This window comes from Hyperoodon ampullatus (genome assembly GCF_949752795.1).
Source record: "Hyperoodon ampullatus genome assembly, chromosome: 2".
Lineage (NCBI taxonomy): Eukaryota > Metazoa > Chordata > Mammalia > Artiodactyla > Ziphiidae > Hyperoodon > Hyperoodon ampullatus.
The window spans coordinates 75,056,448-75,069,610 of NC_136915.1; the positions used below are offsets into that span (position 1 = coordinate 75,056,448).

The 13,163-nt window shown below is 39.0% G+C and overlaps 1 protein-coding gene across 1 annotated transcript in view; it reads right to left on the reverse strand.

The window, feature by feature from the left end:
- The window catches only part of LOC307049250 (uricase), a gene marked incomplete at both ends in the record, with an annotated part of 35,244 nt that extends 22,608 nt beyond the window's left edge, over positions 1 to 12,636 (reverse strand). The window contains 2 exons of the mRNA XM_079698704.1: positions 1,074 to 1,292; positions 12,532 to 12,636. Coding sequence (XP_079554830.1) covers positions 1,074 to 1,292; positions 12,532 to 12,636 — 324 coding nt within the window. The remainder of the gene's footprint in view (positions 1 to 1,073; positions 1,293 to 12,531) is intronic.
- Between the last annotated feature and the right edge of the window lie 527 nt (positions 12,637 to 13,163).

Consider the following 13,163-nt stretch of genomic DNA (forward strand, 5'->3'; position numbering starts at 1 on the left):
TAGGGGACATGGGTTCGAGCCCTGGTCTGGGAAGATCCCAAAGGCTGCGGAGCAACTAAGCCCGTGTGCCACAACTACTGAAGCCCGCGTGCTTAGAGCTCGTGCTCCACAACAAGAGAAGCCACCACAATGAGAAGCCCGCGCACCACAACGAAGAGTAGACCCCGCTTGCTGCAACTAGAGAAAGCCGCATGCAGCAATGAAAACGCAATGCAGCCATAAATAAATAAATAAATAAATTTCTAAAAAAAAAATTAGTTTGTTCATTTCGTGCATTATGGGTGTGAATTTCATGCAAAAGCATGAGAAAAGAAGCTTTCCAGTCTACATTTCTTGCCTTTCTAGACTTCTTAGCGAATAAAAAAATTATCTTGAATTGCCCAGAAATCTGCTGGTCATCCAGCACAGTTTCACTCACACTTAGAGAAACCTGAGGTAAAAGTGCTAAGAGATTAGAGTCTATCAGTTCCAAGGCCCTTCTGAAAAGTACAGTTACCATCAAATGTGCACACTAAGTGGTCACGGAGTTGGGAAAATCAGGAAGGTATTAAAAGTTGAACAGATCTTGAAATGTATCTTATACTTGATTTTCTTCTAGAGTAGTACCAAGAAGAGAAATGGTACTTTCTTCTATAAATGCACACCATTCTAAAAGAAAAAAATAATAGGACTCAAATAATTGCATGACAAAAATGTGTAAAATTCTATTCGGAAATCTTCTCAGGGCCTTGATTTGCAAATGATCCTAATTAAGAGATAACATGTAAATTTGTCAAGTAGGATTCTCTGCCTAAAAAATGTAGTGAGTTGCGAACCAAGAAAAGAGAAAAAATGGGGAAAAAAAAAGAAAAGAAAGGAGGATAAAGAGGTGAGTTTTTTTTTTTAAAAAAAGCAAGATTTTCTGTAAAGCTGAGACTTTTAGAATAGAAAATGAATTTTTTTCAATGGTTTAAATGTAAAAATAGGGTTAAAAAGTACAGAGTACTTGAAATAAGCAAGTAGTATCCTCATAATATAGTAAGGTGATTTCTGCATCCAGATGGGCAGCAGCTAAGAAGTAGAATGACACATACGCCTTTGAACTTTGCCAGGACGTGAACTGTGTTCTTGATGGTGTCTGTAGGGATGAGGTCTGAATTGTCTCCATGCAGGTAATCTTTTATGGAGCTCAGAGTAAGTTGCACTGAAGTTGCCACTTCTTTAATGCTGTGATATTTTCCATCTCGCTGAATATGGAGAATTTTTACCATATCCTTCCCATAGCCAGTTCGGACAAGCTCCATCTCATCATTCTACAATGAAAACAGTCATCTTAATGAAGAAGGCTAAATGAAAACAAGAAGTCAACTGCAATTTCTTTAAACCTTAATTATATCATGTAATCATGAAAGGTAAGAGTCAGAGTATTCCTGAAAGAAAGATCATGCCCTACCTTTGAAGGAGAATGAGAATTTTTATGGAGAAAAGAGAAGCACAAGGAAAAGATGAAAATATATCAGATTGGCCTGAAGAGAGACAGGTAGATGGCTTTCTTGATAATAATTAATAAGCAACAACAATAATAACCATACCTCCTGAGCCAAACTATTTACTCTTATTTAATCTCTACTAACTTAATCCTTATATCAGCCCTATGAACTAATATTATTCCCATTTTGCAGAGGGAGAAACTGAGGTTCAAAGAATTTAAGTGACTTACCCCAGTTAGTAAAGGATAGAGCCAAGGATTCACCCTCAGTTCTGTTGGCTTCAAATTGTGTACTTCTAACTATTACATAAACCGCCTTCCTCTATAAAATCTTTTGACTATGTTAACTGGAAATAATTATATCCCCTTTTTTATAGAGAGTAGTATTCTGGAAAAACTGCCCTGTGATCAATAAAAACAATTTGAACATTGCTCCTTCTACTTGCTGCCAGGAAGAAGAGTAATTAGTGACGGGGTCTAGACTACCTTCAGCAGTACAGAGCCAGAGCCAAATGGCTGCAAGGAAAGCTATGCTTTTGGCGAAGAAACACTTAATAAAAACATGTGACTGATTAATTATATCCCTGTCTGAAGCTGGAGCCCTCGTTAGTGAATACGTCCATCTCCACTGCTAGACTCTGTAAGACTTGTCCCTGGGCTGTATTGGTGTTTGAGAGAAGAGGCAAGAGGGAGCAGAGGGACAGGAAAACCTATTTTATTTAGCATGAAAATTAACATTAAAATGGTAATGAGGAAAGGTGACAAAAATAAAAGTAAACCAAAAACAACATGCAGTGAGAATCTGGGGAGGGTCGCAAAGAAGAAACCTCATCTGCGAATCCCACGTAGGCGATGTGCTCAGATAGGCCAAGGGCTGCCTAAATATCTACCCTCATAAAAAAATCACCAACTCCCTTGAGAGGAAATTAAAAATGCTAGCCAACATCAGAAATTATTGTCATATTCTTAATCAAAGTGGGGTAGTGAAGGTTGTCTTAAATCTTGGGGATAGAGCCTGGTAGGGCATGCTGCTGTTGGTTATTGAACATACCCTGGAGGTCTGTGGTGTCTGAATTCAGTGCTTCCTCTGTAGCAGGGACACATGTAAGGGACAACTCTTGGAAAGGCCCCTTGGATGCATCTGACCCAATCTTTGGGGGACTCATCTTCCAGGAAAGTATCAATAAGAAAACCTAAAGAGCAGACTTAAAGGATCCTAATAAGAACTATAATGCTGACAGGGAAAGAGGCACAGTTGTGTGATTGTAGTGGCTTTGAAATCAGACCAGTTCCAAATTCTGCCTTACCACTTATAGCTTTGTGGCTTGTGACAAATAATTTGATGTCCCTGAGCCTCAGTTTCCTGCTTTGTACAAATGGAGATAACTGCCCCTACAAGTAGAGTTGCTGGTGAATGTGAAAGGGCTGGCTCAGTCCCTGGTACCTGGTGGTGCAATGAGGTCAACCCCAGTAAGAGTGGCCATGTCAGGCCTGGCTGTGGATGTAGCAGCAGAAGAGATAACAGAGGGGAACTTGATTAAGGGCACTAGTTTTTAGAGTGGGAAGCACTGCTGGAAACAGCAGAAGGAAGACACTGGCATGTCTCGAACTGCAAGGGATTCTACCTGGGCCAGGGAGGCACTTGGCTGGCTTGGGGTCCCTGGATGGTATGGGCTGAGGTCCAGGACCAAAGGTCTCTGAGACCTTCCATCATTCTCGGCACACAGCAGGACTTAACAAATGTTACTCCTCAGTCCCATCCCCTGCCACTAAATACCCAAGTAGGTTATTCTGTTAAAAGCAAGTGATACCCATGAGATAGAGAGTAAGACTAAATGATAACTACCCTTCATTTCCCTACCCCTGCTCATCAGTTCAGCTTCATATCTTGCCACACCCTATTTCAAACTCCACTTCAGCTATCCTGAGCTAATTGTGGTCACCCAGGCCCTGCATGTGTTCTTCTTTGCCTGTAGGCCTTTGAATTTGCTATTACTTCTTTCTTGAACATTCTTTCTCTTCCTTGCTACCCAACTACCAATCTCTTTACCTGCCTAACTTATTCTGACTCAACTTTTTTAAGTCTCAGATGTCACTTCCACTAGGTAATTTGCCCCAGCCCTTCAAGTCTGGAGTAGGTGCCCCTTCTATGTGCTCTCAAAATGCTCTGTTATTGCCTTATCAGAGTCTTTATCAAATCACATTACAATAGCCTCTTCATGGGTCTGATTTGTTCAAAAACAGTAAACTATGAAAGCAGAAACAATTTCTATCTTGGTCGCCATGGCAACCCCAGTGCTCAGCAGAATGCTTGGAACACAATTGGTGCTTAATAAATGTATCATGAATGACCAAATGCTGCCCCACCACCTGCACCTCTTGTGTAGTGACATGGAATAGTTCATGAAAATCCCCCAAAGATTGCAATACAGGAAAAGCTGCTTCAGCTCAGACCCCAATCGGGAAGTTCCTCTTCCTGGGAAAGTGAGGAAAGCAACTTCTGCCCTCTGGTCACCACAGCCTGGAGATCACAGGCACAGCTGTCTGGAGAATAAAGGGCCAGGAAGGGCAGAATTGCAGGTGGACAAAGTTAGTGACACAGCACAAAGTGTTCACATTGCTAATAAGACAGAGCATTCTAGCACCGTGCAGCTATCCTGGAGTTCATGCATGACACACGTGGGAGAGGTCAGCACTCTTTAGCAAGCTCCCACCTGGACTGTGACGCTCTGGTAAAAGCTGAGTAATCATGTGTACTGAGAAAAGAGTCAGAATAAAGAGGACATAACCATCTGAGACTGGAGCAGGATGGAACAAGAATGGTGTGGGACACCCAAGAGTCCCTCAGCAGGACCTGACAGAACAGATAATGGCCCAGGCCAGACTGAGGCTGTTCTCATCAATAAGACCTTCCTAGTCCTGCAGTCTGAGAAACCGGAAGTAGGTGCCAGAATCCTATTGTGTATAACGCACAGTGTAGGGCAGGGATCCATGTCCAAGATAACCGTACAGTAAAATCCCAACCGTACAGTAAAATCTCATCTGGAGGGTGGGAGGGTAGCTGAGAGGATGGAGTCAGACAGGCCCAGTGTGAGTCTCTGTTCCACCACCTATTAGCTCTGTGAATGGCGGCAAATTTCTTCATTTATAAAATTAATAATAGTAGTGCCCATCTAGCAGGATTGCTGTGAGGATTATAGGGCAAAAAAAACATAAAGCACTTAGAAAAGTGCCTGGCAAATAAGAAATGTTCAATAAATGTAGCTATGATTATCATTGATAAATAATAATTATACGTCATATTTTACATCAAAGGGTCCTTCCAGTTACTGTTAGAGAGCAATAGTCAGACTGTATACCAATCCAGAGCTAGGGTGGCTAAAATCAAAGACTGCTGCTATGATATGGCCTACTTCTGCCTTCATACTTTGGTTGTCTTTCCTCAGGCTTGTGTGGCTTGTGGGAACAAAGTCATAAAAGGAAACAATTTCCTAGAGTAATACTCTGGACAAAATGTCAGTAGGAGTAAATCTATACTTGGCTCTACACAAGAAAAATTCCCTTTTCTTAGACATGTCTTGAAATATAAAGAGATAGAGAATCATTGATTGCCTGCAAGTAATGTTGGAAGAACTCTCAGAGATTTTAAATGAATCTTACGCATTTTCGCTTAGATACTGAGTGTTCTCTTATTTCCACGTCATATTGAAAGTGATGTAGGTTGTCACTACAGGTCTAGGAGTTCTTAGCCTGGAGTCTGTTAAGCTCCATAAGGCCCAGTGGATGGATTTGAGGTGGAAAATATATTAGGAAAGATAAGGGAAAACCTTTATAAATTTTAATTTTAAAATGACTAGAATTTTCTCTCAAGTATTAGAAGAGCTTTTGTAAGCATATCTCTACCCTCCATAACAGAGGGAAATACAGAAGTGCTAGCTATTTTGGACCCATCACACATATTTAAACATCAGTTCAGTTGCAGTGTGCAGTGATAGATGGAAGAACTATGCATGGAGACATGCCTCCTTCTCTATCTTTGGAATGTGCTAGAGAAGTCCTTTCAATTTTCCACCTAGATTTTTCCTTTGCCTGGCTATTTTCTTGGGCATCTGTGAACAAGAAGACTTCTGAGAAAAACGCTGAACTCATATAAGAAAAAGGGGCACTCATATGAACCATCTTAATATCACTTTGTTGGATCTTAATAATACATAAATATAAGAACAATAATGATGAATAATAATCTTAGAGGCATCTGGTATTTTTTGGCTGCCTAGGATCAACTAAATCTCAGATGGAAAAATATTGATATCTGCTAGCAAATGTCATGTTGCTTTAGGCTGTAGAGTGGCTTATTTTTACTATCAAGGGGGGATATGCCTTGAGTTATGTTCAAAGTGTGGCTCCAAAGGGATTTGTCAAGCAGATGTTTCAAGCACAATGTAACAACTCATGTGCATAATTATTGCAGAAAGGGCAACCTGTCACCTAATGAAGACTCCATCTACAGGTGCTCCATTATTTTCATACTTCTGCCTATTAGAAAGGATGAGAGACTCATCACTAAATGTCAACGGAAATGCTAATTTTCTTCTTGCCAGCCTCTCCATAGTGCAAATAACCTTAGGGTAGGGAACTTGAACAAGGCCTCAGGAGCCTCTAGGAATAGGAGCAGAGAACCTCACACCGAAGAATTGATGGAGACCTCCAAACATGCAGTTGGAAGGAAATTCTACTGAAATGCATACACTGAAAGATTTCTCTTTCCTAATGTATAAGACTTGAAAATAAAAATAACAGTAGAAACAATTTAGTGAGGGTTTGATGGGAAATTTCTATATATGAGTTCCTCTAACCCTTTACAAGAACCCTGTGAAGCAGATAACCTTAACCAAGTTTTACAAAGGAAGACACTAGGATTAGGTAACTTGCCAAGGTCACACAGTTACTGGGTGACAGAGGGAAGAGGAGTACCTTGACCATTTGCCCCAAAGTGACATGTTCTTTCTCACTACATCAGAGTCCCTACACTCATTAGTGAGAGAAAGGAAGCATTCTGATCCCACCCAGAAGGAGGGAAGTGGGCATGCTACTTCAGAAACTTGCATTTCTATACCATTAAAAAATTTTTCTATCCACTAAAGACCTATATTATCTTATCTATTCCTCATAAAAACCCTGTGATTTGGTGGGAAGGACCCTTATTTTAATATAAACTAGATCAGTGATGTTAAGTGAGCTTCCCAAAGTCACACAGCTGACAGGCAGACTGGTATAGTGTAAAGGGCCCTACTGAGACTGAACAGTGTTATTCTACCTACACTATACTAGGCAGAACTTACCCAAAACTGGGAGATGCCCCCTGCTCAAACCATTGGTTTTTCTAGCACTTCAGTCATTTTTCTGAATTACAGATAAATTCTAAGCTTAGATGAATTCTGTGTTTATTGCAGGTTTGTTTAAACTGTGAAATAAGGGAAGGAAAGAAGGGTGCTTGCCCTCTGGGGCAGGATTAAAATTCAGCTTCATGCCTTCAACAACGGGACACCACTTTTGAGTTGAACATTGACTTTTTTCTGGATCAGGACCATTGAAAACTCGAGTAGTGGATGCTTCTTTGTGGTCAATAGAACCATATCACTAAAGGACTCTTTTCAGTCCATCTGCAAGGACAAAGAAATAACTGCATCATAATAGAAAAGAAACAAGGTAAGAAGGAACCAACATTTAATGAGCACCATTTATGTGCTGGAGGCTATGTACACAGCATCTCACCGAATCCTGATAGCATTTTGTAAAGGTGCAGCTCATGAGTCCCACCTTTAGAAAAGGAAGCTGACACTCATGAGGTTAAATAGTTTGGTCAAAACCGCATGGCTAATGAGAGGTAGGACCAGGCATGGAACCCAGGTTTGCCTGATTATTTTTATGATACTCAGCTATCTCCCTGATATAACATTATAGTGAAGTTCTTTATAATGGGATTTTACCTACATACTCACATTTATTTGTTTCTCTGATTAGATTTAATTCATTCTAAAATCTGCATAACCCCAAAACTGAAGTCTCTGAAACATTTTTCATTCAATCCATACGTTCATCTCTATTTATTTAATTCCTTCTAGTGACAAGCACCGTGGTAAGTGCTGGAGATAAACAGCAAAAAAGGCAGTCACTATTCTGCCCTGATAGAGATTAGAACAAAATTTAGAGTAGAATAAACTTTTCTGGTAAAGAATCAAAGAGTATTTTAGGTTTTACAGGCTGTATAATCTCTGTTGCAACTACTTAGCTCTGCCATTATGGCATAAAGTAGCTATACATAGTACATAAATGAATGAGTGTGACTGTATTCCAATAAAACTTTATTTACAGGAACAGACAGTGGGCCAGATTTGACCCACAGGAGTTTGCTGACCTCTGCTTTCTAGAGGAACTTCGGAAAAGAAACCAAGTGTTTAGAACACATTGTGATAATTACTCTAATTGAAAAAATACAGTGGGTTTTGGGACTATATTGTAAGGGACACCTAAGCTGGATTGAGAGAGATGGGGGATGGCTTCCAGGAGGAACTGGTATCCACAAAGCCCCCTAAGTGATGAGTAGGAATTAACCAAATAAAACTGTCTGGTCCTCTTCCACTTATTCTACTTATATTTCCCTTTAACCACATTTTTCATGAACAATTCTTTATTTTACAAACGCCTGAGTCATTTTGTTTGTCTCATCCTATTTCATCAAAATAACGATGCAACAAGCATTCAACTTTCTGTCACATTCTAGATTTTACTCTGTATATTAAGTCTTTTAACAGTTTGAACAAAAATAAAGTTGAACTTAAATATGAAAATTTTATGGTATGTAAACCATACCTCAAAAAGTTATTGAGGATGAATAAATAAAGCCAACAGTCTAACTCCCAGGAGTCCTCACAGGATGACTGCACTTTGATGAAGCCAGCACAGACCAGGGTCTGGAGAAACCCAACTTTATCTCAACCTCAAAGTCTCACACATAAATCTTTAAGGAACATGAACTCATAACCAAAAATCAAAGGTACACATGGTAGCAAAGTATTATGAGAAAGAGTCATAGAAATAACAGGTAGCAAAGTCTGACCAGCAAAGATTGGAATTATCAGACACAAAATAAAAGTCATATATTTAATATTTTTGCAGAAATGAAAGAGAAGGTTGAATAGCTTCTCTCAAGCAAGAAATAAGGCACTATAAAAAAGACAAAGAAAATTTGAAAAATAACCCAACAGAACTTCTAGAAATGCATTAATAATTGGATTAAGAAACAGATTGAACACAACTGAAGAAAGAACTAGTTATTTGTAAGAGGTAAAGTAACAGATTAATCTTGCCAAAGAGAGAATTAGAGAACTGAGAGACTGATCCAAATAAAGAATCAGGGACTAATGCAGACACACATGAGACAGAATATATGAAAGAGACATAAAATGTACTAGAAATCAACTTACTTACAAAACAGAAACAGACTCAAAGACATACAAAACAAACTTATGGTTACCAAAGTGGAAAGGTTGGGGAGAGGGATAAACTAGGAATTTGGGAGTAACATATATACACTACTATATATAAAATAGATAAACAACAAGGACCTGTTGTATAACACAGGAACTCTACTCAATAATTTGTAATATAACCTACATGGGAAAAGAATCTGAAAAAGAATATATATATTCAGCTACTTTTGAGTTGAACATTGACTTTTATTTGGATCAGAATATATATATTCTTTTTCAGATTCTTTTCCCATGTAGGTTAGTACAAAATATTGAGTAGAGTTCCCTGTGTTATACAGTAGGTCCATGTTGTACGCTGAGAAAACCATAATTCAAAAAGAGACATGTACCACAATGTTCACTGCAGCACTACTTATGGTAGCCAGGACATGGAATCAACCTAAGTGTCCATCAACACATGAATAGATAAAGAAGATGTGGCACATATATACAATGGAATATTACTCAGACATAAAACGAAACAAACTGAGTTATTTATAGTGAGGTGGACGGACATAAAGTCTGTCATACAGAGTGAAGTAAGTCAGAAAGAGAAAAACAAATACCATATGCTAACACATATATATGGAATCTAAAAAGGAAAAAAATGGTTCTGATGAACTTAGGGGCAGGACAGGAATAAAGATGCAGACATAGAGAATGGACTTGAAGACATGGGGAGGAGGAAGGGTAAGCTGGGACGAACTGAGAGAGTGGCATTGACATATATACACTACCAAATGTAAAATAGATAGATAGTGGGAAGCAGCCACATAGCACAGGGAGTTCAGCTCGGTGCTTTGTGACCACATAGAGGGGTGGGATAGGGAGGGTGGGAGGGAGATGCAAGAGGGAGGGGATATGGGGTTATATGTATACATATAGATGAAACTAATACAACATTGTAAAGCAATTATACTTCAATAAAGATGTTTAAAAAAAGGAGATATATATATATATAGATATATATATATATATATAGATATATTCTTTACTGTGCACCTGAAACTAACACAACATTGTAAATCAACTACAATTCAAAAAATTTTTAAGAATAGTATTTAAAATGTACTAGAAAGATATGATAGAGAGAATGTGGAAGAGGCAAAATTTGAAGAGATCAAGACTGAGATTTTCACAACTAGAGATTATCATACTAAGAGAAGTAAGTCAGAAAGAGAGAGGCAAATGTCGTATGATATCACTTATATGTGTGGAATCTAAAATATGATACAGGGCCTCCCTGGTGGCACAGTGGTTGAGAGTCCGCCTGCCAATGCAGGGTACACGGGTTCGTGCCCCGGTCTGGGAGGATCCCACATGCTGCAGAGCGGCTGGGCCCGTGAGCCATGGCTGCTGAGCCTGTGCATCCGGAGCCTGTGCTCCGCAACGGGAGAGTCCACAACAGTGAGAGGCCCACGTACAGCAAAATAATAATAATAATAATAAAAATAAAAAATAAAATAAAATATGATACAAATGAACCTATCTATGAAATGGAAACAGAAACATGGACATAGAGAACAGACTGGTGGTTGCCAAGGGGAAGAGGGTTGAGGGACGGATAGAGTGGGAGGTTTGGGTTAGCAGATGTGAGCTTTTATATAGAGAATGGATAAACAACAAGGTCCCACTGTATAACACAGAGAACTATATTCACTATCTTATGATAAACCATAATGGAAAAGACTATAAAAGAAAAGAATATGTATGTATAACTGAATTATTTTGCTGTACAGCAGTAATTAACACATTATAAACTGTAATTAAATTTTTAAAAAATACTGAGATTTTCTAGGATTATTGGATGAATGAATGCAAACTTTCAACCATCAAAAAAGAAGCCCATTACCAAGTAAAGTACTCATCTTTGTTCACTATACTTGGCCAAATTACAATGAAGGGATTTTTTATTATTTCTAGTATATAGAGGTAATCATATTGTGAAGGAGACATGATATTTTCATAATATTGTACTAATTGGGTTTCAAAAGTGGGTAATGTGAAAAACATTCTGCTCAGTTTGCATTTTCTCCATTCACCAAATTCACTGTGCTTCCTTCCACGACATTACTTTGCTGTTTTTAGTAAAAACCCAGAACTGGAATCTAGGCTTTAGGGTAATGTTGAAATCCCTGGAACCCCTCAACCACCGGTACAGTGTTTGACACCTAGTGATTGCATAAGGAAGGTTGTTGACTGACAATCAGAATGATCAGTTCAGCAACGAGAGATAAGAAAGTTTACTGAAAGTGACACCTGAAAGGAAAGAACCTAATTGCATTTTTCCAAATCTTGAAATAAAATTGGCTTTAGCAAAACCATCCTAATACAGATATCCTGCAGCTCAATCACAGGAAGGGCTCTGGTTGTAGTAAAAATAATCTTAGCTAACACTTATGGATCATTTACTATTTGCCAGGCACTGTGCTAAGCGTGTAATGAGGAGAAAACGGGAATTATTTTATATCCTATTCAACAAATGTTCTTTAGCCTACGTAAATGAAAACAAGTTGCTTGCATTCTGTATATGAATTAATGAATCCTAAGCCTAGTGTACTCACCTATTACCATTATAATACCAAAAGTTATCACAAGATAAAATTAAATTTATTTCACTTTAACTTAGAAAACTAAACTTCATGCTATGAAATTTTTTAAAAAACTGATGAGGGCTTCCCTGGTGGCGCAGTGGTTGAGAGTCCGCCTGTCGATGCAGGGGACACGGGTTCGTGCCCCGGTCTGGGAAGATCCCACATGCCGCAGAGCAGCTGGGCCCGTGAGTCATGGCCGCTGAGCCTGCGCGTCCGGAGCCTGTGCTCCGCAGCGGGAGAGGCCACAGCGGTGAGAGGCCCGCGTACCACAAAAAACAAAAACAAACAACAAAAACTGATGAAATTTTGGGGTTGCTGAAATCCTTTTTTTCTGAGTGCAGTAAACACATACATTAAATAAAATGATACCCATGGAGGAATAGTCAGAAAAATGCTTCTCGGTTTACCAGTTTGGTAGGTTGTGAAACCAGATACAGCACAATGTTGGCCTCAGGGCAGTAAGTCTCAAAGTTTAGGGTGCAGCAGCATCACCAGAAAACTTGTAAATAATGTAGATTCTTGAGCCCAACTGGAAGAATTCTTATTTGGCAGGTTTGGTTTGAGGTCCCTTTTTGCCAGCACCACAGGAAAATGTGGGCAGGTGGTCCATAACATTCCTCACAAAATTCTGTTTTAGGAGAAAGAGCTCTAAGCCCTTTGTTTTTTATGAACGCCAAGGATCCTGAACAACACCAGCTCAACCATAGAAGTGATCCAGTTTGCAAGGGTCCAATTTAGTCTGAATCCCTAAGTGACTCTGACCTGGATCCATAAGCAAAGGGACAGATCAGAACCATAATGAATTTCAGGCATAAAGTAAACTGCTGTTTATTATTACAGCATCTTTAATCATTGATTCAAAGGCATCATGCACTTAAAGAAATGTTTTCATATGCCTATCTACTTCTTCCCTCCTCCAAAAAGAGAATGGTCTCACCTTTTTATAGTCATGGAAATGAGCCATTTTCCCTTTGCCTTCAACTTCAGATTCAGTTTCAAGAATGGAAAAGAATAATTTGGGCAAAACAGATGCCTGTAACATTTTTATTTCATCTGAAGCATGAGCGGTCAATATGTTTACCTGATTGCATTGCAACCAATTGGACACCAAGGCCTCTTTGAAGTAAAGCACCATGCTGAGTGGCTAAAACCAGGAGGTGGAGAGGCTATGTAAACATCTTCAGTAAAATACAACTGAATTTGCTCTTTCTTTGAAGCAAGCCTTTGAAGTACCCTTTAGGAAATGTTTCCTTAAGATAGAGAATATTACAAGTGATAGATCCTAATTATTACTAAGATATAAAGTTTTATCATTTCTGTGTAATGTCTGAACCACAAACATTTGCTCTCACTCATAGAGAGACAATCTTAAGGGAAAAAACATGAAACAGATTTTATTCAACGTCTATTTATCAGTACAGAGTTCTGTCCACTGAATTTCATACTACATGATGTTTACTCCCAAGAGTTAACTATACATCCCTTTTTTCTTGCCAGGACTTTTTGATGACACTGCAAACTATTCAGCAGTCAACAATTCAGCACAAAGGCATTCAGAGTCACGCTGGC